At 49.8% G+C, this 27,930-nt stretch overlaps 2 protein-coding genes across 2 annotated transcripts in view; one reads left to right on the top strand and one right to left on the bottom strand.

Annotated features, from left to right (window-relative positions):
• Positions 1-20,633, bottom strand: part of SDHA (succinate dehydrogenase complex flavoprotein subunit A) — a 213,106-nt gene extending 192,473 nt beyond the window's left edge. Inside the window, 1 exon segment of the mRNA XM_030209736.1 lies at positions 20,465-20,633. Within this exon segment, the coding sequence (XP_030065596.1) occupies positions 20,465-20,530 (66 nt within the window). The 5' untranslated portion in view covers positions 20,531-20,633.
• An 83-nt stretch (positions 20,634-20,716) lies between these two features.
• CCDC127 (coiled-coil domain containing 127) overlaps positions 20,717-27,930 on the top strand; it is a 45,215-nt gene continuing 38,001 nt past the window's right edge. The window contains exon 1 of the mRNA XM_030190065.1: positions 20,717-20,866. The gene's annotated coding sequence lies outside the window, so the exon portion shown is untranslated. The remainder of the gene's footprint in view (positions 20,867-27,930) is intronic.

The following is a 27,930-nucleotide window of genomic DNA, read 5'->3' as shown; positions in this document are numbered from 1 at the left end:
CGCCATTTATTGAACCTAGTTCTATGTGTACTTTTATACATGTATACACATGAATAATTTTTAAATCTCTATTTCCATGCATAGAACATGGGTTTAAGCACAGAAATGCTTATAGAAATGCCATAGTGCAACAAGGTATGTTTGGTTTGAAAATTAATGTAATATATATAGGTAAAAAGTATCCATATACTTTGAAACTATACAGTTGGTTTGAAAAAGGGAAAATTAGGTTCTTACCATGATAATTTTCTTTCCTTTAGTCATAGCAGATGAAGCCATTACGTATGGGTTGTGTCCATCAACCAGCAGGGGGAGATAGAGAGCACTCAACTTTTCACAGTGCCTCATGGCCAGCTAGCTCCACTGCCTCTTCAGTATTTGAAGCTTCCAAAGCAGTATGGTAAACCGCAATGGGAACAACATGAACTTTCCTCACAGCGAACGATGGCCCCTTAACAAGGGCATGAACTCAAATAAGGAGGGAATGAACTCATCCTCCTGAAGGGAATAAACTCGTCCTCCCAAAACATGAACTGGAGGGAATGAACTCATACTCCTATAACTGTAACAAGAATCCTGAAGACTGTTTTCCAACTCCCCAAGGAAGGAATATAACTTCAGGAAACAAGAACAGCACCTAAAATCAGAATCACTGCAATACAGACAGTCATACAGGGAGGGCTCATGGCTTCATCTGCTATGACTAAAGGAAAGAAAATTATCATGGTAAGAACCTAATTTTCCCTTCCATGTCATCAAGCAGATGAAGCCATTACGTATGGGATGTAACAAAGCAATCCCTAAATAGGGTGGGAACAAGCCATGCGCTAGCACCTGTGTTCCAAAACACGCATCCCTCCTGGCAGCCACATCCAGCCTGTAATGTCGGGTGAAAGAGAGCTTAGAAGCCCATGTTGCAGCACTGCAAATCTCATGAAGAGAGAGTGCTCCAGTTTCCGCCCAGGAAGAGGAAATCACTCTTGTGGAATATGCCTTAGCTTCAGGCGGAGCCTGGCCAGACAGCAGATATGCTGAAAAGATAGCTTCTTTGAGCCAACGGGCAATAGTGGCTTTAGACACTGAAGACCCTCTGCGAGGACCTGCAAACAGCACAAAAAGATGAGAGGTCCTGAAAGAATTTGTAATTCGCAGATACTGCAACAGAGTCCTGCGCACATCCAAAAGGTGCAACTGCACAAATGAATCTGGAAACTCCTCCTCAACAAAGGAGGGAAGAAAAACAGGCTGGTTTAGGTGAAACGCTGAAACCACCTTAGGCATGAAGGCATGGTCCGAACCGTGACCCCTGACTCTGACAATTGCAGAAAAAGGTCTCTACAGGACAGCGCCTGGAGCTCTGACACCCGTCTCGTCGAGGTAATGGCCACTAAAAAGACGGCCTTCAGTGTCAAATCTTTCTCTGAAGCTCGCCGAAGCGGTTCAAAGGGAGCCTCCTGAAGGGCCTTCAATACTAACCCCAGGTTCCAAGCCGGACAAGGTGCCCGCATGGGAGGACGGAGCCAAAGCACCACTCTAAGAAACCGTGCCACACCTAGATGAGCAGCTAAGGACACGCCTTCGACCTTGTCACGCACGGAGGCCAATGCTGCCACTTGCACCCACAGGGAATTATAGGCCAAGCCTTTGTGTACACCATCCTGCAAAAAGTCCAGATTCGGCAAGACAGGAGCCCGCAACAGAGAAAACGCTCTTGAAACACACCAGACTTCAAACTGGCGCCAAATCCTGGCATAAGCCACGGAAGTGGAGCACTTACGGGCCTGCAGTTGAGTGGAAATTACCTTAAGTAGCCTTTATCTCTCAATTCTCCGAGGACAAGCAGGCTGCTTGTTCTCACTGATGGGCGACGTCCACGGCAGCCCCTCCAATCGGAACACTTTCTAGCAAAGTCTTTTGCTAGTCCTCGCGCACCGCGCATGCGCGGCCATCTTCCCGCCCGAACCGGCTCGTGCCAGCCAGTATTCTTTTGTCCGCGCTCGGTACGGTCGTGTTTCGCAGTTCGCGCCCCGAAAGTTGACCTCGCGCGTCGTTTTTCGACTTCGCTTTAAAAAAAAAAAAGTGTCGGAAGGAGACCTTTATGGTTTTCTCCCTTCCCGTACTTCTAGTTTTGCCCCGGTAAGGTTTCTTTCGTCGTCGGGGTAGGCCCTATTTAGGCCTCGGTTCGAAGTTTTCTTCCCCCTATTTTTGTGGTGCCATTTTCGCCATTCAAGTTTTGATCTCGCCGGCGCGATTTTTCCACCCATGACATCGAAGTCTTCCAGCGGCTTCAAGAAGTGCACCCAGTGCGCCCGGGTAATCTCGCTCACTGACAGGCACGCGTCGTGTCTTCAGTGTCTGGGGGCTGGGCACCGCCCACAGGCCTGTAGTCTGTGTTCTCTTTTGCAAAAGCGGACTCAGGTAGCGAGATTAGCCCAGTGGAAAGTTTTGTTCTCGGGCTCTTCATCGGCATCGGCACCGGGAGTATCGACTGCTTCGACGTCGTCGGCGCCCGGACCTTCATCCTCGTCCCCGATTGCATCGAGCCATCGGCCTTCTGCATCGGGGCGACATCGGAGGGCTGCGTCGGCGTCGGTGGTATCGAGACCTCCTTGTCTGCTGATGTCGTCGGACGGTGGTGCTTCGTCTGGAGTGCAGGTGAAGGCTGTCCATTCCCCTGCTGGTGGCGGTGAGCCTTCGGGTGGGTCTCCCCCTACCCTGAGGGCTCCTGCGGTACAGCCCCCCCCAAGACCGACCTCCTTCGGCCTCGGCCCCGATGAAGAGACGGCTGGATTCTACGTCCTCCTCGTCGGTGCCGGGAAGCTCCGGTGACATGCTTCGTCCCAAAAAATCGAAGAAGCATCGTCACCGGTCCCCTTCCCGTGTCGGCACCGAGAGCTCTGGGTCGCCGAGGGAGTCGGCACCCAGTAGGCATCGGCACCAAGAGGACCGCTCGCCCTCTGTTCAAGAGGTGTCGGTGCGCTCCCCTTTGGACAGCCCGGAACAGCCTCCATGCCCGCAACAGGTTCTGACATCGACTCCTGCATCGGCTTCCATGTCTTTTTCCACAGCCGCTCTGCACGACAGCCTCCGGGCCGTTCTCCCAGAGATCCTGGGAGAGCTGTTGCGCCCTACCCCTCCGGTACCGGGGGTGCTTGCGCCACCGGTACCGTCGAGCGAGGCGCCGGCTGGCCCACTGCCCGGGGTGAGGTCTCCGACATCGGTGCCGCTTGCGGTACTGATTGCGGTAGCCTCCCAGGAAGGCTCCCCGACTACGTCGGCGGAGGGAGCTTCGCCGGTGCGGGCGAGGGAGTCTACCTCTCGACGCTCCCACCGTGGCCGTGGTTCCACAGAGTCAAGCCGGGCACGGTTGCAGACACAGGTCCGTGAACTTGTGTCTGACACCGATGGTGAGGCCTCGTGGGAAAAGGAAGAGGACATCAGATATTTCTCTGACGAGGAGTCTGAGGGTCTTCCTTCTGATCCCACTCCCTCTCCTGAAAGGCAGCTTTCTCCTCCAGAGCCTGTCTTTCGCTTCCTTTGTCCAGGAGATGTCTACGGCCATCCCCTTCCCGGTGGTTGTAGAGGACGAGCCCAGGGCTGAAATGTTTGAGCTCCTGGACTATCCTTCTCCACCTAAGGAAGCGTCCACAGTACCCATGCATCATGTCCTCAAAAAAACATTGCTGGCGAACTGGACCAAGCCTCTAAGTAATCCCCACATTCCCAAGAAGATCGAGTCCCAGTACCGGATCCAAGGGGACCCAGAGCTGATGCGCACTCAGTTGCCTCATGACTCTGGAGTTGTGGATTTGGCCCTAAAGAAGGCCAAGAGTTCTAGGGAGCATGCTTCGGCGCCCCCGGGAAAGGACTCTAGAACCTTGGACTCCTTTGGGAGGAAAGCCTACCATTCTTCTATGCTCGCGGCCAAAATTCAGTCCTACCAGCTCTACACGAGCATACACATGCGGAACAATGTGCGGCAGTTGGCGGGCTTGGTGGACAAGCTCCCCCCTGAGCAAGCCAAGCCATTTCAGGAGGTGGTCAGGCAGCTGAAGGCGTGCAGAAAATTCCTGGCCAGAGGGGTGTATGACACCTTTGATGTTGCATCCAGGGCCGCTGCTCAAGGTGTGGTGATGCGCAGACTCTCATGGCTGCGTGCCTCCGACCTGGAGAATAGAATCCAGCAGCGGATTGCAGACTCGCCTTGCCGTGCGGATAATATTTTTGGAGAGAAAGTCGAGCAGGTGGTAGAGCAGCTCCACCAGCGGGACACCGCTTTCGACAAGTTCTCCCGCCAGCAGCCTTCAGCCTCTACCTCTACAGGTAGAAGATTTTTTTGGGGAAGGAAGACTGTTCCCTACTCTTCTGGCAAGCGTAGGTACAATCCTCCTTCTCGACAGCCTGCGGCCCAGGCTAAGCCCCAGCGCGCTCGCTCTCGTCAGCAGTGTGCGACTCAGCAAGGCCCCTCGGCTCCCCAGCAAAGGCAAGGGACGAGCTTTTGACTGGCTCCAGCAGAGCATAGCCGACATCCAAGTGTCAGTGCCGGGCGATCTGCCAGTCGGAGGGAGGTTGAAAGCTTTTCACCAAAGGTGGCCTCTCATAACCTCCGATCAGTGGGTTCTCCAAATAGTCCGGCAAGGATACACCCTCAATTTGGCCTCAAAACCTCCAAATTGTCCACCGGGAGCTCAGTCTTACAGCTTCCAGCACAAGCAGGTACTTGCAGAGGAACTCTCCACCCTTCTCAGCGCCAATGCGGTCGAGCCCGTGCCATCCGGGCAAGAAGGGCTGGGATTCTATTCCAGGTACTTCCTTGTGGAAAAGAAAACAGGGGGATGCGTCCCATCCCAGACCTAAGGGCCCTGAACAAATATCTGGTCAAGGAAAAGTTCAGGATGCTTTCCCTGGGCACCCTTCTTCCCATGATTCAGGAAAACGATTGGCTATGATCTCTGGACTTGAAGGACGCCTACACGCACATCCCGATACTGCCAGCTCACAGACAGTATCTGCGATTTCAGCTGGGCACACGTCACTTCCAGTACTGTGTGCTACCCTTTGGGCTCGCCTCTGCGCCCAGAGTGTTCACAAAGTGCTTGGCTGTAGTAGCAGCGGCACTTCGCAGACTGGGGGTACACGTGTTCCCATATCTCGACGATTGGCTGGTGAAGAACACATCCGAGGCAGGAGCCCTGCAGTCCATGCAGATGACTATTCGCCTCCTGGAGCTGCTGGGGTTTGTGATAAATTATCCAAAGTCCCATCTTCTCCCGGTGCAGAAACTCGAATTCATAGGAGCTCTGCTGGATTCTCGGACGGCTCGCGCCTATCTCCCAGAGACGAGAGCCAACAACTTGTTGTCCCTCGTCTCGCGGGTGCGAGCATCCCAGCAGATCACAGCTCGGCAGATGTTGAGATTGCTGGGCCACATGGCCTCCACAGTTCATGTGACTCCCATGGCCCGCCTTCACATGAGATCTGCTCAATGGACCCTTGCTTCCCAGTGGTTTCAGGCTGCTGGGGATCTAGAAGACGTGATCCACCTGTCCACGAGTTTTCTCAAATCCCTGTATTGGTGGACAATTTGGTCCAATTTGACTCTGGGACGTCCTTTCCAAATTCCTCAGCCACAAAAAGTGCTGACCACGGATGCGTCTCTCCTGGGATGGGGAGCTCATGTCGATGGGCTTCACACCCAAGGCAGCTGGTCCCTCCAGGAACGCGATCTGCAGATCAATCTTCTGGAGTTACGAGCGATCTGGAACGCTCTGAAGGCTTTCAGAGATCGGCTGTCCTACCAAATTATCCAAATTCAGACAGACAACCAGGTTGCCATGTATTACATCAACAAGCAGGGGGGCACCGGATCTCGCCCCCTGTGTCAGGAAGCCGTCAGCATGTGGCTCTGGGCTCGCCGTCACGGCATGGTGCTCCAAGCCACATATCTGGCAGGCGTAAACAACAGTCTGGCCGACAGGTTGAGCAGGATTATGCAACCTCACGAGTGGTCGCTCAATTCCCGTGTAGTGCGACAGATCTTCCAGGTGTGGGGCACCCCCTTGGTAGATCTCTTCGCATCTCGAGCCAACCACAAAGTCCCTCAGTTCTGTTCCAGGCTTCAGGCCCACGGCAGACTGGCATCGGATGCCTTCCTCCTGGACTGGGGGGAGGGTCTGCTGTATGCTTATCCTCCCATACCTCTGGTGGTGAAAACTTTGTTGAAACTCAAGCAAGACCGAGGTACCATGATTCTGATTGCTCCTTTTTGGCCCCGTCAGATCTGGTTCCCTCTTCTTCTGGAGTTGTCCTCCGAAGAACCGTGGAGATTGGAGTGTTTTCCGACCCTCATCACACAGGACGAAGGGGCGCTTCTGCATCCCAACCTCCGGTCCCTGGCTCTCATGGCCTGGATGTTGAGAGCGTAGACTTTGCCTCTTTGGGTCTGTCAGAGGGTGTCTCCCGCATCTTGCTTGCTTCCAGGAAAGATTCCACTAAGAGGAGTTACTTCTTTCTGTGGAGGAGGTTTGCCGTCTGGTGTGACAGCAAGGCCCTAGCTCCTCGCTCTTGTCCTACACAGACCCTGCTTGAATACCTTCTGCACTTGTCTGAGTCTGGTCTCAAGACCAACTCTGTAAGGGTTCACCTTAGTGCAATCAGTGCATACCATTACCGTGTGGAAGGTAAGCCGATCTCAGGACAGCCTTTAGTTGTTCGCTTCATGAGAGGTTTGCTTTTGTCAAAGCCCCCTGTCAAGCCTCCTACAGTGTCATGGGATCTTAATGTCGTTCTCACCCAGCTGATGAAACCTCCTTTTCAGCCACTGAATTCCTGCCATCTGAAGTACTTGACCTGGAAGGTGATTTTCTTGGTGGCAGTTACTTCAGCTCGTAGAGTCAGTGAGCTTCAGGCCCTGGTAGCCCAGGCCCCTTACACCAAATTTCATCATAACAGAGTAGTCCTCCGCACTCACCCTAAGTTCTTGCCAAAGGTTGTGTCGAAGTTCCATCTGAACCAGTCAATTGTCTTGCCAACATTCTTTCCCCGTCCTCATTCCTGCCCTGCTGAACGTCAGCTGCACACATTGGACTGCAAGAGAGCATTGGCCTTCTATCTGGAGCGGACACAGCCCAACAGACAGTCCACCCAAATGTTTGTTTCTTTTGATCCCAACAGGAGGGGAGTGGCTGTGGGAAAACGCACCATATCCAATTGGCTAGCAGATTGCATTTCCTTCACTTACGCCCAGGCTGGGCTGGCTGTTGAGGGTCATGTCACGGCTCATAATGTTAGAGCCATGGCAGCGTCGGTAGCCCACTTGAAGTCAGCCACTATTGAAGAGATTTGCAAAGCTGCGACGTGGTCATCTGTCCACACATTCACATCTCATTACTGCCTGCAGCAGGATACCCGACGCGACAGTCGGTTCGGGCAGTCAGTGCTTCAGAATCTGTTCGGGGTTTAGAATCCAACTCCACCCCCCTAGGCCCATGTTTGTTCTGTTCCAGGCTGCACTCTCAGTTAGTTGGTCAATTTTTTAGGTCAATCTCAGTTATGTCCTCGCCGTTGCGAGGCCCAATTGACCATGGTTGTTGTTTTGAGTGAGCCTGGGGGCTAGGGATACCCCATCAGTGAGAACAAGCAGCCTGCTTGTCCTCGGAGAAAGCGAATGCTACATACCTGTAGAAGGTATTCTCCGAGGACAGCAGGCTGATTGTTCTCACAAACCCGCCCGCCTCCCCTTTGGAGTTGTGTCTTCCCTTGTCTTTGTCTTGCTACATATGAGACTGGCCGGCACGAGCCGGTTCGGGCGGGAAGACGGCCGCGCATGCGCGGTGCGCATCGGCGCGCGAGGACTAGCAAAGGACTTTTCTAGAAAGTGTTCCAATTGGAGGGGCTGCCGTGGACGTCACCCATCAGTGAGAACAATCAGCCTGCTGTCCTCGGAGAATACCTTCTACAGGTATGTAGAATTCGCTTTGCGCCCTCTCAATCGCCATGCCATAAGACCAAAGCGGCAGGCATCCTCCATGGCCACCGGACCCTGTGACAACAGGTGCGGAACCAGAGATAACGGAAAGGGAGCCTCCAACAGTATCTGTCGGAGGTCCGCATACCAAGGCCTCCTGGGCCAATCCGGGGCGATGAGCACCACTTCTCCTGGATGCAGCCGAATCCGCAGGAGCACTCGCCCTATCAAGGGCCATGGAGGGAAGACATACAGCAAGCCCAGGGGCCAGGGTCGAGCCAAGGCATCCAACCCGGCAGAGCGAGGATCCCTCCGTCTGCTGAAGAAGCACGGAACTTTGGCATTGGAACTGGTCGCCATAAGATCCATCACTGGCTTGCCCCATTTGGCACCTATCTGCAGGAATACATCGTCTGCTAGTTCCCACTCCGCTGGATTGATCTGATGCCTACTTAGATAGTCAGCTTGCACGTTGCTCTGACCTGCAATGTGAGCTGCTGACAGGGACTGTAGATGCAGCTCGGCCCAGTGGCAAATTTGTTCGGCCTGCGCGGCTAGAGCTGTGAACTGAGTGCCGCCTTGTCGATTTATGTAGGCCACTGCTGTCGTGTTGTCCGACATCACTCGGACAGCCAATCCTTCCAGGGTCACTTGAAAGGCCAGAAGAGCCAGAAACACAGCTTTCAACTCCAGGCGGTTGATAGACCACTCCGACTCGTCGGGCGTCCACAGACCCTGGGCATGCTTCCCCTGGCAATGTGCGCCCCAGCCCTTCAGGCTGGCATCTGTCACCTCTAGGCACCAATCGGGGAGCGCCAGCGGCATTCCCCGCCGCAACATGCTGTCCGAGAGCCACCACTCCATACTGAGGCGGGCCACAGGGAGCCAAGAAAGTCTGCACTGATAATCCTGAGATACTGGAGACCATCGTTGAAGTAGAGAATACTGTAAAGGTCTCAGGTGCGCTCTCGCCCATGGCACCACTTACAAGGTGGCCGTCATCGATCCCAACAGCTGGACAATGTTCCAAGCTCGCGGGCGGGGGCATCCTCAGGAGCAGACGGACCTGATTCTGAAGCGTGCACCGCTTTTGCTCGGGAAGAAACACATAGCCCGAGGCTGTGTCGAACCTGGCCCCCAAATATTTTAGAGATTACGAGGGGGTCAGGAAACTTTTGGCCATATTGACGACCCAGCCCAGAGATTGAAGGACTGAAACCACTCTGGCTGTAGCTAGATGACTCTCTTTTTCCGAGTCTGCACTGATGAGCCAGTTGTCTAGGTACGGGTGAATCCGGATACCCTCTCGCCTGAGAAAGGCAGCTACCACCACCATTACCTTGGAGAAGGTTCGGGGAGCTGTGGCGAGGCCAAAAGGCAAGGCCCGAAACTGGAAATGTTTTCCCAACACCGCAAACCGCAGAAACTTCTGGTGCGGGTGCCAAATTGGTATGTGCAAGTAAGCTTCTTTCAGGTCCAGAGACGTGAGAAACTCTTCTGGCTGTACCGCCGCAATGACAGAGCGCAGGGTTTCCATGTGAAAATGCCGCACTCTTAAGGGCTTGTTTAGCTCTTTTAAGTCCAGGATCGGGCAAAAACTACTACTACTGAACATTTCTAGAGCACTACTAGGGTTACACAGTGCTGTACAGATTAACATAAATTGACATAAAGGACAGTCCCTGCTCCAAGAAGCTTACAATCTAAAGGGCGAAATGTCAAGTAGGGGCATTCCAGGTTTCCTGAATAGAGGCACCACAAAGTAAATGGAGTGGCGGCCTAGACCTTGTTCGGCGGGAGGCACCGGGGTCACAGCCCCTATCTGGCACAGACTGTGCAAAGTCTCCTCTACCGCCGCCCATTTGGCAGCAGAACCGCATCGGGACTTCACAAACACAGCTCTCACCGGGGCATCGAATTCTATTCAGTATCCGTCTCTGATCAGGTCCAAGACCCACTGATTTACGGAGATTTTGGCCTACTCCTCGAAAAAGAGGGAAAGTCTTCCTCCGATGACAGGAAACGAGGAGGGGGCCGGCGCACCATCATTGAGAGGGCCGCCCCTGAACTCCAGGCCTTGAACCGGCAGCTGCGGAACGTTTGTCCGAGCGAAAGGAGTTTCTCTGCTGAAAGCGGGCACGAGAAGTGAACCCAGTAGCACGCCCTGGGCGGTACCTTCTAGCTTCACGGAAGCGAGGTCTGTAAGAGGAGCGGACCGCCTGACCCTTAGAGGAAGGCTTCGGCCTATCTTTGGGCAAGCGCTGAGGTTTGGAATCCCCCAGGCCTTTAACAATATTTTCCAGCTCCTCACCAAACAGGAGAAGGCCTTGAAAGGGCAACTTCACCAACCTTTGCTTAGAGGCCATGTCCACCACCCAATGTCGTAGCCAAAGAGTGCGGCGAGCCGCCACTGCTACAGCCATTTGTTTAGCCAAAGCTCTGACCATATCATAAAGGGCGCCAGCCAAAAAGGACAAGGCCGACTCCATCCGCGGAGCCACTTAAGGTAAGGTCTCCGCTCCATCCGAGCTGTTCCACTGCCTGCTGTAACCAAGCCAGGCAGGCTCTAGCAGCATAACAACTGCATGCAGACGCCCGAACAGTGAGACCTGCCAAATCAAAGGACCGCTTCAGAGCTGAATCAAGCCTGCGGTCTTGAATATCCTTCAGGGCAACACCTCCTTCAACAGGGAGGGTAGTTCTCTTTGTCACAGTCGTGACCAGGGCATCCACTTTAGGTATTGCAAAGCGAGCCAAATGTTCCTCACTCAGAGGGTATAATTGCCCCATAGCCCTGGCAACCTTCAAAGGTCCCTCGGGGTCAGCCCATTGAGCCGAAATAAGCTCTTGGATGGAGTCATGCAAAGGAAAGGCTCAAGCAGGCTTTCTGGTACTAGCCATCCTTGGATTAAGAGAAGAGGCTGTACCACTTCCAGGATCTTCAATCGAGAGGGCTTGTAAGGCATCTGAAATAAGCGCTGGCAGCTCCTCGCGGTGGAAAATCCTCACCGCAGACGGATCATCAAGCTCCTGTGGCAATTCTGCACCCCTGTGGCAATTCTGACAGACCCCTCAGAATCCTCATAGCCCGACCACGGGGGGGAAAAGGGGGGTGCACCACACTCAGAAGGGGAATTAGGCCTTCTGCGTTTATGAGGATAAGAAACAGGCAAAACCAACTCCAAAAGGCCAGGATCCACCGGGGGGGCAGGCAGAGGGTCCGAAGATCCCTGTGGAAGAGCTCTTTTAAGCATGTATGCCATATGCAGCATTAAAACAAAATCAGGGGAGAAAACCGCTCCCTGACCGCCTGGATCCTGCCCAGGGCTATCAGCTCTATTATTAGCCTCACTCAGAGGACCCCCCCCCCCGGATTCAGGGCTCTCTGTCGCAATGGAGGCCGCGCCATGTGGAAAATCCAAAATGGCGTCCGCTGCCAGCTCAGAGCACGAAAGATCGCCGCTCGCCATGCTTGAGCTGGCTCTACCGTCTGTACAGCATGAATTACAGAGCCCCGCTGCTGATTTGCGCTTGCCACATTTAGAACAGCGCTTTACAGTCTCCGCAGCCATCGCCGAAAACGGCGGTAAAATTCAAAAATGGCGGTTCGTGCCAAAAACGTCCCAATCGCGGGCCCACCCCGGAGTCAGAAAACACTCTTACCTCACTAGACCGAGTATCACAGCTCCGGTCCTGCAGAAGAATCTCAAGAAAAAAACCTCTTTTCCAAGATCGCTGCGTTAAAGCGCGACGCGACTTTAATTACTTTTTTTTTTTTTTTTTTTTTTTTTTTAATGCTGTGAAGAAAGCAGAGGCAAAAGAGGTAAATAAAATCACTCCGGAGGCTCAGATAAGTGGGAAAGGCAGGGAAAGGCGAACCAATGTGCCTGCATCCACTGAGTGGGAAAGGACAGGGAAAAGCAAGCTAATATGTCCACATCCACGGGGGCATGGGTAAGGCAGGGAAAGGGCTGACCTATGTGCCTTCAAAGTGAAGCTGCTATAGCCTCTAACACCCTGGCTAACAACTGGCAAGCCAGGAGCCACCCCCAGGCAGATTTTTGATGGAGCTCAAAGAAGCTGCAGCCACCCTGCTTGGGGAGATAGAAAATACTGAAGAGGCAGTGGATCTAGCTGGCCATGAGGCACTGTGAAACGTTGAGTGCTATCTCCCCCTGCTGGTTGATGGACACAACCCATACGTAATGGCTTCATCTGCTTGATGACAAGGAATATCCCTATATAGCAGAACAGACATCCTGGTAGGATAGCTGTCAGATTGATTCAACAGGACTCCTGTGCTCCATACTTGAGACAGGTTACATGTTTCTAGACAAGTGGACAATTCACCTGGCTAGAAATTAACCCCCTCATTCTATAACTGGGGACCTAATTATAGGCGTCAAGGGCATGTGGTTTGAGAACCTGGGGAACTGGGCTCAAATTCCAATGCAGCCTAATGGTTAGTGCAGAGGGGTTGAAATCCTGGGGAACTGGGTTAGAGTCTAGTAGCGCTATAGAAATAAGTAGTAGTAGTAGTAGATTCCTGCTGCAGCTGTGCCCATGGACAAGCCCCCTTAACCCTCCATTGTCCCAGGTACAAATAAACTTAGATTATGAGCCCATTTGGGCCAAAGTACCTACAAAAAATAGTATAGGTAAACCACTTTACCTGTATTTACAGAAAGGCGGTATATCATGTGGAATAAACATTTTGCATTGCAGCAACTTATCCTATATAATAAAAAGCACCTCCAACGTTCTGAAGCTGACTCCAAGAAAGTGAAGCCTGAAGCATTCGTGCTCCTGCTGTAGACATCTCCTGAAATGTCACTACTTCTGTGTTCGTAAAGACCAATCACTGCAAGGAAACGCTGCAGAGTTGCCAGGCAACGGAATGCGGCATCACACGCATGAGGGTGTCATCATCCCTCCCTTCCAGTTCCAGGCCCCCTACCTCCAAATTTTAGTTTTCAACATTTTTATTGATGACAATCAAAATTAGACATATTCCATATCTGGCCTAGATAACATAGCCACAACACAGCATACATAACAAAAAGCTAGTGAAGAAGTCTGTCATCAATTTTTTGCTTTCTTCTTTTCACCCCCCCCCCCCTCCTCCCCTCTCCATGCCCCTCTCCCCTCCCTCTCGTGCCCCAGGGCTTGGACTCTGATAGTCCTAGGGCACCCCCCCTCCCCTAGTGGAGCCATATATATCGTATGGACGCTCTCTGGCGCTCCTGATAGTATCATCTTACCCCTTATTCAGAAGCAAGCTTCGCCCCTTTGGACTCAATGTCTGTAAATAAGGGCCCCAAATCTGCGTAAAACGCACTAAACACTTCGGGGACCCCTTAGCCCCCCTAGCCTCCCAAGTAGCCAGCAAATGTACTTGATTTCTCCAGTGCCAGTAGGCTGGCACCTCCGGTACAGTCCAGTATTGTAAGATGCTTTTCTGGGCCACCAAGCACAATTTACGGCTCAGGAGTCGAGCTGCCTTAGAGCACCTACCAAATGCCCCTTGCATATTCAGCACAAAGTGGTCCCAGGATCCTATCACAGGGGTCCCCAACAGTTGAGTTAAGAATTTAGTAATCTCCCCCCAGAAAGCCTTCACTCCGGGGCATGCCCAGAAGGCATGGTATAATGTATGTGGGTAGTGGACGCACTTAACACATGTGGCCCCTTGCAGGAAATCTACATGAGCCAATTGCTGCCCCGACATATATGCCCGTAGAATGACTCTATACCCACTTTCTCGGAGCCTCTCGTCTAGGCTAATGGCTGGAATTCCCTGCAATGTGAGCCCCACATTCCACCCCGTTAATGTTGTCCCCGATTCCTGTTCCCATTTTCGCTTGATTTCTGCAAAGTTTTTAGGGGGCTTACGCCTAACCAAAGCTTTATGGAGTGCTGACACCGACATTCCCGTGACTTCCATTTCCCCGAAAAAATCTTGTAATTTGCTTCCCAATCGTTGCCGTAGCAAGTCTGGATCTAAGACTGAAATGTAATGTTTAACTTGGGCGTACGCAAACCTAGCCCCCCAAGCCACCCCGATCCGAGTCTGTAGTTCCTCATATCTTATTAAATTCCCTTCTTCACTTAATAGGTGTTCAATCTTGGTTATTCCCATCCGCTCCCACTCCAAAAACGTTGGGTTGTCCAAGCCTGGTATGAAAGCTGGGTTCCCCCTGAGGGTCAACTGATCTGATGTCGAGGGATTCCCCCCCCCACTGCCTGTACCAGTCCCTTCCACGCCCCTCGAAGGGACTGTAGTATCGCACTATTCCTCAGGTAGAGTGGGAATTGCTTACATGTAAGATGTAGCAACGAAAAGAGTTCATAAGGAGCAAAGTGTTCCCGTTCCATTTTTATGGGAGTGTAGATGCTAGTTTGTGTGAACCAGTCCCCCAAGTGCCGGGTCAGGCAAGCCTGGTTATATAAGGACAAGTCCGGCAACCCCAGACCGCCCTGTCTCCAACCTCCTAGCATGTAGGTATATCGCAATTTAGGTTTCTTCCCCGCCCAGCAGAATTTACTGAAAGACTTATGTATACTTTTCAAGTCTTTACGCGTCAATCGGATCGGTAATGTCTGCAACAGGTACAGCCATTGTGGGAAGAGGATCATCTGTATCAGATTCACCCTTCCCCTCAGCGATAGGGGAAGAGGTCCCCACTTCTCCAGCTGCTTCTTAGTAACCCCCATAAAAGCCTCAGATCCAGGGTCAGCCTAATTCCCAAATATTTAAATGAGTCCTCCGCCCAACTCAGGGGAAAGTCCCTACCCATCTTACGCTTCACTTCTGCGGATGATGCCAATGCCTCTGATTTAGTTAAATTTAAACGTAGGCCTGCAAAATCACCATATTCCCTTATAATTTCCATTAAAGCCGCAAAAGAGGCCTGCGGATCTGTTAACAGTACCAGTAGGTCATCCGCAAAAGCCGCTATTTTAAATTGAGATGACCCTACCTCTATCCCCTTTACCGATGGGATGTCTATGATATCCTGAATCAGTGGGTCCAGAGACAGTACAAATAAAAGGGGGGACAGCGAGCATCCTTGTCTCGTTCCCCTGAATATCGGAAAGGTTCTTGATTCCATCCCGTTTACCAAAATCCTGGCCTGAGGGGAATGGTATAGGGCCCGTACTGCTGATATGAACCGCCCGGTAAAACCATATGCCTTCAGTGTGGCGAACAGGAAATCCCAATGGACCCTATCGAACGCCTTTTCGGCGTCGAAACTTACAAGTAAGGACGGTGTCCCTTTCCTACCCTGTGTCTCCAATGCTGTTAAGATTTTTCTAAGGTTTTTTGCTACTGTTCGCCCCTCCACGAAACCCACCTGCGTCTCATGCACCAGCCCCGGCAACACCCTTGCCATACAATTAGCCATGAGCTTAGCCAGTATTTTTGCCTCTACATTTAGCAGAGAGATAGGCCGATATGATTCTGGCTGCTCTGGGTCTTTACATGGTTTTGGCAGAACTACAATCTGCGCCAACGCCAGATGAGGCGGCAAGTCCTCCCTGTCGATTATTCTGTTAAAATAACGAGTCAGGGTTGGTATTATGTCTTCCCCCAGTATCTTATAAAATTCTAAACATAACCCGTCCGGACCGGGTGCCTTGAGTAATTGGCTCCTCGCTATTACCACAGCTACCTCTTCTTCCTGCACAGGGCGATTTAAGTCCTGCACATCTTGTTGCCTCAGGGAGGGTAAGTTAAGATTGTTCAGATAATTAGTCCCTAGGAGCCCTTGATCCAAAGGTTGTTCATACAATTGACTATAAAACTTATGGAAAACCTCACAAATAGCCCCATCGGCACGCACTTTCCCCCCCTGGCCATCATTTAACTGAAGCACCCTACCTCCCCCTCCCCCCCTTAGGGCGCGCCAATCTAACCAATAAGCGGCCTGTCTTATTTCCATGCTTGTACAACTGGTATTTATAATAGGTTAAGGATTTGGTGGCTCTTTGGTGTAACAGCTCATTGAGCGCCACTTGTAATTCCATTAAACGTGCTCTATGCCCCCCCTTATGCGTTCAACCAAACAGTTGACTGGCCCTGCAGACTTGGGTACTTAATCTCAGTATTTCTCTGTTCCGCGCTGAACGTGCGAAATGTGTGTAACTAATTACTTCCCCGCGGAGCACCGCTTTCGCGGCATCCCAGAACAATACCGGATTGTCCCTATGTTCCCTATTCGAGGACTCGTATGCTCGCCAGCACTCCATAAGCTTCTCCCTCAACCCCACATCTCTATACATCTCCACTGGGAATCTCCAAGAACCGTGTCCATGAGCCTTGGGTCCCATCTCCCAGTCCATGCTCACCCAGGCATGATCCGAGATTGTATAAGGCCCAATTTCCGCCTTAGTTATTTTGCCGAATAAATCTTGTGAAGTTAGGATGTAATCAATTCGCGCCTGGGTGTCATGTGCACGGGAGAGGTGCGTGTAGTCCTGTTCCATGGGGTGCAAGGTTCGCCAGATATCAATCAAATCTAATAGGTTCCCCAATCTTTTTAGGCCTTTATTTGATGCCCCCAAGTCGCTGCGGACCCCTTGAGAACAATCAAGCTGGGGGTCCCAAACCGTATTAAAGTCTCCGCCCACCACTACCGGTACCCCTGGATTGATCCATTAGGTGACCTACCACCTCCTGATAAAACTTCTTATCATACTGGTTGGGGGCATATATGTTACCAAGTAGGATTTTTTGACCCTTGCTCTCCATTTCCACCACCACATATCTCCCCCCCCCGGTCCACATATATGGGTTTAATCGCTGCTGCTACCCCCTTACGAAACAACACCGCCACCCCCCTTTTTTTCCCCTGGGCTGCCGCTGCCACACACTCCCCCACCCACCACGTTTTTAATTTAGCATGTTCCGCCTGACTGAGGTGGGTTTCTTGCAATAGGGCAATATCAACCTTATGCCTCTGTAGTTGCTGTAAAATTTTTGTTCTTTTTATTGGGGAGTTAATGCCTCCAACATTCCATGTTACCACCTTTATCATATTTGTGGTGTTGCAAGATACTCAGTGATAGCATCCCTATAACGAGACTCGAGCAGGCGTCCCAGCCTCCGCCCCCCCCCCCCCCCCCCCCCCAAGTCCTTCCACTTGTCTCTGAGCCTTCTGCTGATTGGTTTGCCCCTTAAGCGTCCGTCTCCATATCGTATTAATCCTTGATAAGCTCCACTATTCCCCCAGCTCCCCACCCCCTTTCTGTACCCTACCCCCCATTTCCCTTGCTCCCTGCCTGGGAACCATCACGTGTAGACACCCTCCCTCTTCCTCCCCCTCCCATTTCCTCAGAGTTTCCCCCATAGACTCCTAACTTTCCCCTCCGTATTTTATCCCTATTCCTCATCATATCCCCCAACAGTAATCAGATTTCGTCCCCCCTATACAACAAAAACATTTTCAACTGTTAAACACTTAAACATTAAGACTTCCAAACCCAACCTTAACTCAATGTCCCCATTTTTGTAGCTTACACTACCCAAACCTATGCATTCAGGTCACTGTCCTCCATCTTGATTATGGTTCCTGCCAGCTCGTGTTCCACCTTCAGTTCAGGTCGCCGCGCCTTCCTCTGCCTTATCCGCAAGCTGTTTCCAGACGTGTTACAAAGTCCTTCGCTTCCTCAGCTGACTCAAATGACCTTGTTGTCCCCTTGTATGTTACCCTCAGTGTAGCCGGATACATTAAAGTAAACCGCACCTTCATGGCATACAGTTTAGCACACAGGCCTGAGAACGCTCGCCTCCTCCCTGAGACTCTTGCTGAATAGTCCTGAAAACACAGGACTCTTATTTTCATATGTTAGGGCACCCTCCGATCTTGAGGCCTGAAGAATATATTGTTTGTGTGCAAAGTTCAGCACTTTCATAATAATCACTTGCGATCTGGAGCCCTCTGCCTGGCGGGGACCTATGCGATGTGCTCTCTCTACTCCGACGGGACCCATGCTGGCAGGGAAGTCAATCTTGTCTGTCAGCCATCGTTCCATCGTACTTGCCAGATCTTTTCCCCCCATGGTCTCTGGGATCCCCACCAAGCGCAAGTTGTTTCTCCTGGATCGATTCTCCAGGTCCTCCACTTTTTGCTCCAATTCCAACAGCTGTTTCTTGAGGCTTTTCTGCTCTCCTTCCACTTCCGTTACTCTGTCCTCCACCTGGCTGGTTCTGATCTGAAACGCCACACATTCTCGGGTCAGATCGTCCATGTGCGACTGCAGCCTCTCCAGCTTTGTATCTAGCGGTGTCAACCACCTCTCCAGCATCTCCTCCAGCACAGCGGTCATCTCCGAGGTTATCTCCGCGACCCAGGCAGAGGCAACAGAAGAACCAGCGCTATGCATCGGAGACGCCATCTTGGATTCCGCCGGTTTGTTTCTTAGCTTCTCTTTTTGCGCTGCTTTCGCTGCCATTTCGGGACTCCCGATTCTCCCGCTTGACTGCACGGCGTTCCGCCCGTTGCCCGCTGTCAAATTTTTAGTTTTGGGTTTTTTATGTTCGGTTCGATGCGCGGGGGAAGAATTCAGGGGCCGGAGAGCTCTTCACTTGCGACCTCTCTCCGGCATGGCGTCACGTGATCCTAGCTACCTCCAAATTTTAAAAGTCAACTTCACATACGAAGTCGGGTTTACGGCGGCCAACAGCAGCAGCAACAGGCGTGCAGGCTCGACCCTTCTCTCTCTCAGCTCTGGTTCCGCCCTTGCGGAAACAATAAATGAGGGCGGGACCAAAGCTGAGAGAGAGAGAAGGGTCGAGCCTGCACGCCTGTTACCGCTGCTGCTGTTGGCCGCCGTAAACCCGACTTCGTAAGTGAAGTTGACTTTTAAAATTTGGAGATAGGGGGCCTGGAACTGGAAGGGAGGGACGACGACACCCTCATGCATGTGATGTCACATTCCGAGGGGGGGGACCCTGAAACTCGGAGGGAAGGAGGGGGGGAACCTGAAACTCGGTCCCCTGGAACTCAGAGGGAGGGGATGACGACCCTGGAACTAGGAGGGATGAAGGGAGACGACAACCCTGGAACTTGGAGGGAGGGGGCCAGTCTCACTCTCTCTCTGTCACACACACACACATTCACTCTCTCACACAGTCACTCTCTCAAACATACACACTCCGAGGAAAACCTTGCTAGCAGCCGTTTCATTTGTGTCTGAAACGGGCCTTTTTTAATAATCTACTATAATAATTTGCACCTCCAACTTTCTGAAGCTGACTGGCAGGAACAAGTTGAAGCCCGGTTCATAATGTCTGAAGCCTTCCGGTGACATCACCGTGTTGCCTGGGAAACCGCGAGGGAGGGAGGCCAGTGTTGCCAGGTGGGCGGTTTTACCGCCCAATTGGGCGGTTTTCCGCGACCCGCCGCGGGAAATTTTTGCCCGGGCGGGTTGCGGTTTTTTGGGCTGGTTTTTGTACTTCGGGCGGTTTTTTTTCGGCCGCGGGGGGGCGGGGTTAATGACGTTTTTGGGTGGGGTTAATGACGTTTTGGGCGGGGTTAGTGACGTGGGAGGCGGGCCGATGACGTGGGAGGCGGGGCCGATGACGGGGAGGCGGGGTCGATGACGTGAGAGGCGGGGCCGATGACGGGGAGGCGGTGCCGGTGACGTGGGAGGCGGGGCCGGTGACGGCGGGGGCGGGGTTGATGACGGCGGGGGCGGGGGTGATGACGCGGGGGCGGGGGTGTCAGGGGCGGGGTTTGTGTTTGGGCGGTTTTTGGGCTGTTTTTTGGGCTCCAGTGGGCTGGAAAAAAATTTTCCACCTGGCAACCCTGAGGGAGGCTGGAACTCAGACAACAGACAGGGAGAGTGAGGTAGGGAGGGGGGCGTGGAACCTTGCTAGCGCCCTTTACATTCCTCTACGAAACGGGCCTCTTTTACAAGTTACAATATATACATAATTTTCACACAAATTGTGATTTCCACTAAAAGTCTTTTGCAAAGTGACTTTGCAGAAGTGCCCTTTGAACGAAGTATAGCACAAAACGCCTCTATGTGGCGTTCTCAACTCTTTGCTGGTATGTTGCATTATTTGTCACTGGAAAGTGGTAGTCACTTTGCACATCACTAAATACATAAGCCCAGTGGCAGGGGCAAGATGAAGCGGGCCAGCACTACTAGTGTTTGTCTTTGGACTATAAATCCCATCTAAAATCTGCCAACACTATCCCTTTCCTCGACCTACTACTACTCCTTTTAAACAGTTCTGTAGCAGAGCTTCTCAGGGACTTCCTCTCTAACCATGCCAGGCGCTGCTACAGCGAAGTTCCAAAGGGAGGGGATTGGGGGGGGGGGACGACGACGACGACATTACGTCATTTAAAAAGGAACATTGCTGAAAAAGGTGACCTTGGCCATCTCGTTCCCCAATACCAGCACTCAGGTCCCAAGCACGGCCTATCCAAACGCTCCAAAACAACAGTACCCACTATGCCCAAATAGCATGCAACAAATATTCACCTTTCTTAATGTAAAAAACCCTTTTCCAAGAACTACAGACCCGCCGCGAACACCCGCCATCAGCATCTTGCCGCAAGCTCACAACCAAGATTCACATAAAACTTTATTGGCGTGACAATTTTATGTGCATTAACCAAGTAATACGCACACGCAGTACGCAAGTGTTGCCGGATCAACTCTGCCATTGGAGGAGGCACAACAGGCATAAAGGAAAAGCTTCCGGTATCAACAACTATATACACATCCTCCCCCCCCCCCCCTTCAGAAAAAGAGCAGCAAAACAAACTGGAAGAGTCTTTTAAAACAGTACAAATCGGGGAGATATAGACGACATTTTATTGTTTTACTCGGTGCTGTCCTGTGAAGGAACAGTGTGCTCGGATTGTAGCGCGCCGTAAGTCGGTGAGTGTAAATACTTTGTTGTGAATGGGTTTTAGAGAGTTATCTTTGCTATTGGTTAAGAAATTAGAATTCAGCGCCCCAAGAAGGGGACGGTGTAAAAGCCAGATCTGCGGGATCCTCGGGACCTCCGGATCTAAGTACTACCTTAAGCGGTACACCGTCCCCCCCAAGAAGGCAGTTCTCTTCTCCGAGCTTTAGTGTCTCTGTGCTTTTTCCGACTTTTACCTTTTCCTCGTTCAGAGGTCTAGGACAAAGTTTATCATCAAGGGTGTGTATATTTTGATTATCTTGGGGATAGACCCTCTTGAGACTCAGAATCGATAGCTCGTTGATAGGGGAAGAGGTGTCATACAAACCTGAACTACTAAATTATTTTTCTAGTACGGAAAATTCGTTCTATATTTTCTAAATGTGCACCTTGTTTGTATATGGTTTTGCAGCATTACTTTGTTTTGACGTTCATTCGAAATCATTTATTTATTTATGTAATACACAGGGCCGGCCCTAGGGTTTCTAGCGCCCTCCTGCAGTCTATTTAGTGGGCGCCCCTACCCACCCAGGGGCGGGATCACTATGGCTCCGCCCCCACAGTAGACACACCCCTTCTACCAGCCATGGCATCATTGAAAATATTACACCAGTATAGAAGAAAAATAACTTAGCAGCACACAGACCAGGAATTAGGAGAACAGACAGTCTTGCCAACTCTGAAAAACAATGTGTTATCAAAATTTCAGAATCTAACAAACAGATCCCTATTCAGACACTTGGCCTTGCAGTCACACATGTAGAACAGAGATAGCCCCTCTTCAAATTCTTCAAAAATTAACCTGAAATCCTAAGAAGTTAGACTCCGCATGCAGCACAATAGTCTTCCCATCCAGCACAGCTTAGGATCTAGCTAGGGCAGACTTAATCAGCATAAACTAACATATTCTACAGTCTGAGTTGGACAGACTAACAGGAGTTACTGAAGTGGGAATGAGAGCTAGGAGATTGGTGATGGTTAGGAATTGAAAGCAGCCATCTAGCCCTCCTGTCCTGTGAGTTGCTGTGTTGGGGTGGGGGTGGAAAAGGGTGGGTCAGGTGCAGCACTAAACAGCAGTCTTTGACAAAACAAGGGTCCAGGCTGTGCTGTGCTGTCTCTGAGCCCTCTCTAGGCTGGATTCCAGCTCCTGGTTTCACTCTCAATCCCAGTGTGTTTGGAGCAGTGAGGTCCTCTGACAAACACAACAGGAGGATATTTCTCTGGGAGGGGGGAGGGGACTGAACAGAGAGCTGACAGCTCCTGCTTTGGAGCCACACTGAGATGAGCAGGAGAGATTAGATAAACAAAAGCCTCAGCAGGCGCCCTTGAAGGCAAACGCCTTCCTGCAATGCATAGCCTGCTTACGGGGTTTGACCGGCCCTGGTAATACATTTATACCCCACATTTTCCCACTAGTTGTAGGCTCAATGTGGCTTACACATAACCGTAGGGTAGGCTACACTTCAGAAAGTATAAATGAACAATGTAATAGTAGGTTTTTAAGCGTATACTATTACTACTACTACTATTTAGCATTTCTATAGCGCTACAAAGCGTGCACTGCACAAACATAGAAGAAAGACAGTCCCTGCTCAAAGAGCTTATAGGTATCATATAAAACAACAGTAAAGTGTGGCCTACTGGTTAGAGTGGTGGACTTTGGTCCTGGGGAACTGGGTTCGATTCCCACTGCAGGCACAGGCAGCTCCTTGTGACTCTGGGTAACCCTCCATTGCCCCAGGTACAAATAAGTACCTGTATACAATATGTAAGCCGCATTGAGCCTGCCATGAGTGGGAAAGCACGGGGTACAAATTAAAAAAAAAAAGATAGTACAGGGTAATACAGAAAAAATTAAGATTAGGTTGAGTCTGGAAGGTATGTCTTTTTGAACATGGTGGTCTTCAATAATTTTCTGAAATTTAAATAATTCTGAGTTGATTTTAGGGTTCTGGGTAGTGCATTCCATAGTCGTGTGCCTATGAAGGAGAAGTTGGATGCATAGGTAGATTTGTATTTAAAGCCACTGCAATCTGGATAATGTAAATTTAAGTAGGATCTGAAGAAATTGGAATTGTTTCTGGGAGGTAGATATACCAGATCTAACATGTAGATCCATGGAAGTTTGGATTAGAGAGCTGCACGGGGACAGCAATCTAACCCGTCTCCTCGCCCCCCGCCCCCCACCCTTTCCTCGTTCCTGAGTAGAGGAGTATGGTAGCCATGTTAGTCCACTCTTAAGGTTATCAATAGAAATCAAACAAAATAAAACATGGAAAAGAAAATAAGATGATACCTTTTTTATTGGACATAACTTAATACATTTCTTGATTAGCTTTCAAAGGTTGCCCTTCTTTGTCAGATCGGAAATAAGCAAGTGTGCTAGCTGACAGTGTATATAAGTGAAAACATTCAAGCATTACTATGACATTCTGACAGGGTGGGAGGATGGGGGTGGGTAGGAGGTATGCATGGGGACATCAAAGCATATAATTGATATTCTAACAGGATGGGTGTGGATAGGTGAGGGGTGGGGTGATCAACAGAGACATACAGCTTTATGGTTTATAATGGGCTAGGAACCCCAGATCCTTGTTAAGTCCTTTCTGTTGGGTGTTAAAATATTCAATCATTCTGACTTCAAAGGTCTTACGTTCTTGTATGGTTTTAAAGTTACCTTTCAGTATTCTCACTGTGAAATCACTGGTACAGTGTCCTGGTTCTGTGAAGTGCTGTCCCACCGGGGTGGGGGCCCTACTGGCTGTATTGTTCATGTGATGTCTATGTAAATTGAATCTTGTCTTAAGCATCTGGCCTGTTTCTCCAATATAGCATCCTTCATTACATTTTTTACACTGAATGATATATACCACATTGGAAGATGAGCAAGTGAAAGATCCCTTTATGTTGAATATCTTTCCTTTGTGGATAACTGTGGGGTCCTGTGAAATATTTTGGCATAGTTTGCAACTGGATAAATTACAGGGACGTGTGTTCTTCTGTTCCTTTTCATTCTGTGATGGAAGTTTACTTCTGATTAGCTTGTGTTCCTGAGGAATCAAACCCGTCCTCGTGGGAATCTAACCTGTCCCCGCCGCCACAAGTAATCTCCTCCATTCCCACCCCATTGCACCACACCCTCGCTACAGTCACTACCAAGAAAGCCAAATTCTATAAATATTACTAAAAGTAACGTAAATAAATTTTCTTCCATACTGTGCTAAATAAAAAAATGTTAAAATGCACATTAAAAAAAAACCCCAAACATGTGAGCAACATGTCCCCCTTTCCTTTCCTTTCCCTCCCATCCATGAGTAGCTTGTCCCCCTCTCCATCCCCTTCTATTCCTTGTGCTCTTTTTTCCGTTTTCCCCTCTCTATGTATGACCCCCTTACCAGAATGTATTCCAGCCCCCGGCCCCTCCATGCACGACTCAAAATTCTGTCGCATGACTTATATTCTGTCAGTTATACTATTCTCTTATTAGCCCTCTCTTCAAGTCACTTCATTGGCTCCCTTTCCATTTTATTTTACCTTCCTCCCTCTCCATATATGTCCCCCTTACCAAAATGTATTCCAGCCCCCCCCCCCCCCCCCCCATGCATGACTCAAAATTCTGCTGTGCAACTTATATTCCGCAGGTGTCACTATTCTCATAGTAACCCTCTCTTGAAGTCACTTCATTGGCTCCCTATCCGTTTTCCTCATGTAGTTCAAACTCATCTTATTGACTTACAAGTGCTTTCACTTTGCAGCGTACCTCTCCACTCATATCTCTCCCTACACTCCTCCCCAGGAACTCTGTACATTGGGTAAATCTCTCTTATCTGTACCTTTCTCCTCCACTGCCAACTCCATACTCCGTTCCTTTTATCTTGCTGCACCATATGCTTGGAGTAGACTTCCTGAGCCAGTAAGTCAAGCTCCATCTCTGACCATCTTCAAATTTAGGCTAAAAGCCCACCTTTTTAATTCTGCTTTTAACTCCTAACCCCTATTCACTTGTACAGTACCCATGTCTGTTTTATCATTCCCACTTTAGTAATTCCCTTATCTCTTATTTGGCCTGTTTGTCCTGATTAGATTGTAAGCTCTGTCCCAGGGACTGTCTCTTCATGTTCAAGAGTACAGTGCTGCATATGTCTAGTAGTGCAATAGAAATAAGTAGTAGTAGTAGCGGTTTCGCAGGCACTGGAGCCCCAGCTAAGCAAGCTCTCGAGTCAGATTCAGACATTTGAAAATCAGTTGTCTTACTTGGGCCAGCGGATGGGAGAGGTGGAACAACGGGTGTCTGGGGTAAAGAACTCTGCAACATCTCTGAACGCGCAGGTGTAACACCTTCAGCAGTAGTTAAAGGAACAGACTCTAAAGCTTGATGATCTGTAAAACCGCGCTAGACAAAATAATGTGCAGTTCATCGGTATATCAGTCTATCCTTGACCAGCATTTATTGTGTTGACTGGAGCAATACCTTCTGGAGTAGTTACCCCTATCCCACCTTAAAGATCAGCTGAGCTTGCAGCATTCTCACAGACTAGGCCACAAGCATGAAGGTTCTACTTGCCTTAGAGTGGTAATATCACTTATCCTTAATAATGCCCATAAGCTGGAATTGCTCCAGCATTATAGGCGCCATAAAGACTTCCTCAAATATGAGGGTGAGCAAATACTCTTATTTCAAGATTATTCTCCTGCAGTATTGGAGCATCAATGACGTTTTTCTCTTCTCTGCAATATTTTACATGAACATAAAGTGCACTTTATGTTTTTATATCCAGCAGTGTGAAATGTTTATTCTGATGGTATCTGGAGGGCATTTGAATCCTTTTCTGACACACTTCTGGTCCAGCTACTTGACTTCACTCCTGTTGGTGCTGAATGACTACTTTGGAACTTTTAGGGTTCTTTGTGCACACGGACCTCTGTTTGTTTTCTTTATTGGTTGGATTATCCATGGTTTCAAAGGGGCTTCAATTTTGGCTGATTTGAGACACCTACATTGGCTCACGTTTGTACACAGCCTACATTAGGCCATTGTGGGTCCTTCTGTCATTGTTTGTGATCTTCTCTGCTCCCAGAGCACTTTTTGTGCTGGGGCGCATATGAGGGGGTATTCGAGGTTGGGTGAGGGGTGTTGGGGGTTGCACTGCATGGGGTTTTTCTTTTGGTTAATGTGTAATTTTTGTCTAGTTGGGCAATTTCTTTCTGTTCTTTACTGCTGTGGGTAACTTTAATGATTGTTTTTTGCTCTGAGGTGGGGCCTGGGCACCCCGGAGTAATTTTCTTCTGTGAGGTGTATTGGACATCATCTTTATTTTTGTTTCCATGAGTAATATTAAGCGCAGAAAGGTGCATTTGTTATCCTGTAATGTTTGTGGAATCGCATCTCCTTTATAGAGAGCAAAAATCCTGTCAGCCTTCAAGCGTCATAAGGCAGATATTGCATGTTTACAGCAAATGTCATTGTCTTGTGAAGAGCACTGCACGCTACACCAACTTTGGGTCGGGGAGATGCATTGCTCTCTGGCGGCAGGTCACCAGGGAGGGGTTGCAGTGTTAATCCATAAATCTCTGGCCCATCAGATCAAGTTGCTTTTTAAATGTTTGGAGGGTCGCTATTTGGGGCTACAACTTAACCTGCAGGGTAGGATTATTATGTTAGTGCTGGTCTATGGTCCTTTTGCCTATGATAGTGTGGTTTTTTTTCTCACCTGTTTGAAATGTGGTGATATTATCGTGATAGCTGGGGATATGAATTTGGTACTGGACCCCAGAATGGATTGCTTGGCTTTCAGGCCGATTATGCAGGTGGGGAGCCCCTAAACTCTGGGGAATTTTTGTTGGGCTTTGGATTTGCTTGATCCTTGGCACCTCTTGTATCATGAGGAGAGAGATTTTACACATACCTTATGGGTGCCTGGCTCCATGTCTCACCTTTAATTACATTTTTGTGTATCGCTCTTTTTTTTTCCCCCTCATGTGTTGTCAGCAGTCATAGGGCCTGAAGAAATTTCAGATCATGCTATTATCTGAGTGGAGTTGGATGCGAAGTCCTCTGTTTTTCAAAAACTAGGCTGGCGCTTTCCTGCTTATCTCTTTCATTCTTCTGAGTTTTCTAAATTTTTGGGTGCAAAGTGGGAAGAGTTTGTGGCCCATAAGCAGCAACACAAAGATAAAGCAGTGCTTGGTGGGGAGGAACAAGATATGAGTGCTAGAAATAAGCTTTTGGCTCATGGCATAGAAACACTAGAGCGACAATTGAGGGCCATCAAATATAAATATATTGCATCTGTCACACCAGCTCTTTATGAAAACTTATCAGCCACCAGGGCTGCACTCAAGTTCTTGCATGAGCGGACTTCTAAAATGTTATTATATCGTAAATATAAATTTTACAAACATGGGAATAAAAGGGGGAGATTGTTAGCGTAGGTCACTAAAACCTGGTGTCACTCTAGATATATTCCAGCTTTGCAAACACCCATGTGGGCCATCACATCTAAATTGGAAGAGATAGCACAGATCTTTCAAGAGCATTTTGGCAGCTTTATGCTGCTTATGCCACTGTTTCTGGAGATGTGCATGCTATTGCGACCTATTTGGAGGATTTTTGGACCTGACTCATCTTCCTGTTGAGGTGGTGGAGGCTCTGAACCACACAGCTCAAGGGGTGCAGCTAGCTATTTGGGCCGTCAAACTTAATTCGGCCTCGGGTCCAGATGGTTTCCCTGGGAATTTTACAAGCTTCTCCAAGTGCAATTAATTGGTCCCCTGCTAGATTATTTTGAACTGGTGGTTGAGAGCAAGCACTTTCCCCCACATGAGAATATGGCTCTCATTAGCTTGTTACATAAGCCTGGACGCTCGCCTACACTGCTGGGAGTCTACTGTCTGATTTCCCTTATTAATGTTGATATTAAAGTTTTATCTCTGATTTTGCCCATCAGACTGGTGACTTATTTGCCAGTGTTGATTCATGAGGATTAGGTTGGTTTTGTTAAGAATCGCCAGTCTGTTAATATCCGCAAATTGTTGC

The sequence above is a fragment of the Microcaecilia unicolor genome, chromosome 1 (assembly GCF_901765095.1).
Source record: "Microcaecilia unicolor chromosome 1, aMicUni1.1, whole genome shotgun sequence".
In the NCBI taxonomy this organism is placed as follows: Eukaryota; Metazoa; Chordata; class Amphibia; order Gymnophiona; family Siphonopidae; genus Microcaecilia; species Microcaecilia unicolor.
The sequence above is the reverse complement of the archived record's forward strand: the minus strand, read 5'-3'. Positions and strand labels throughout refer to the sequence as shown.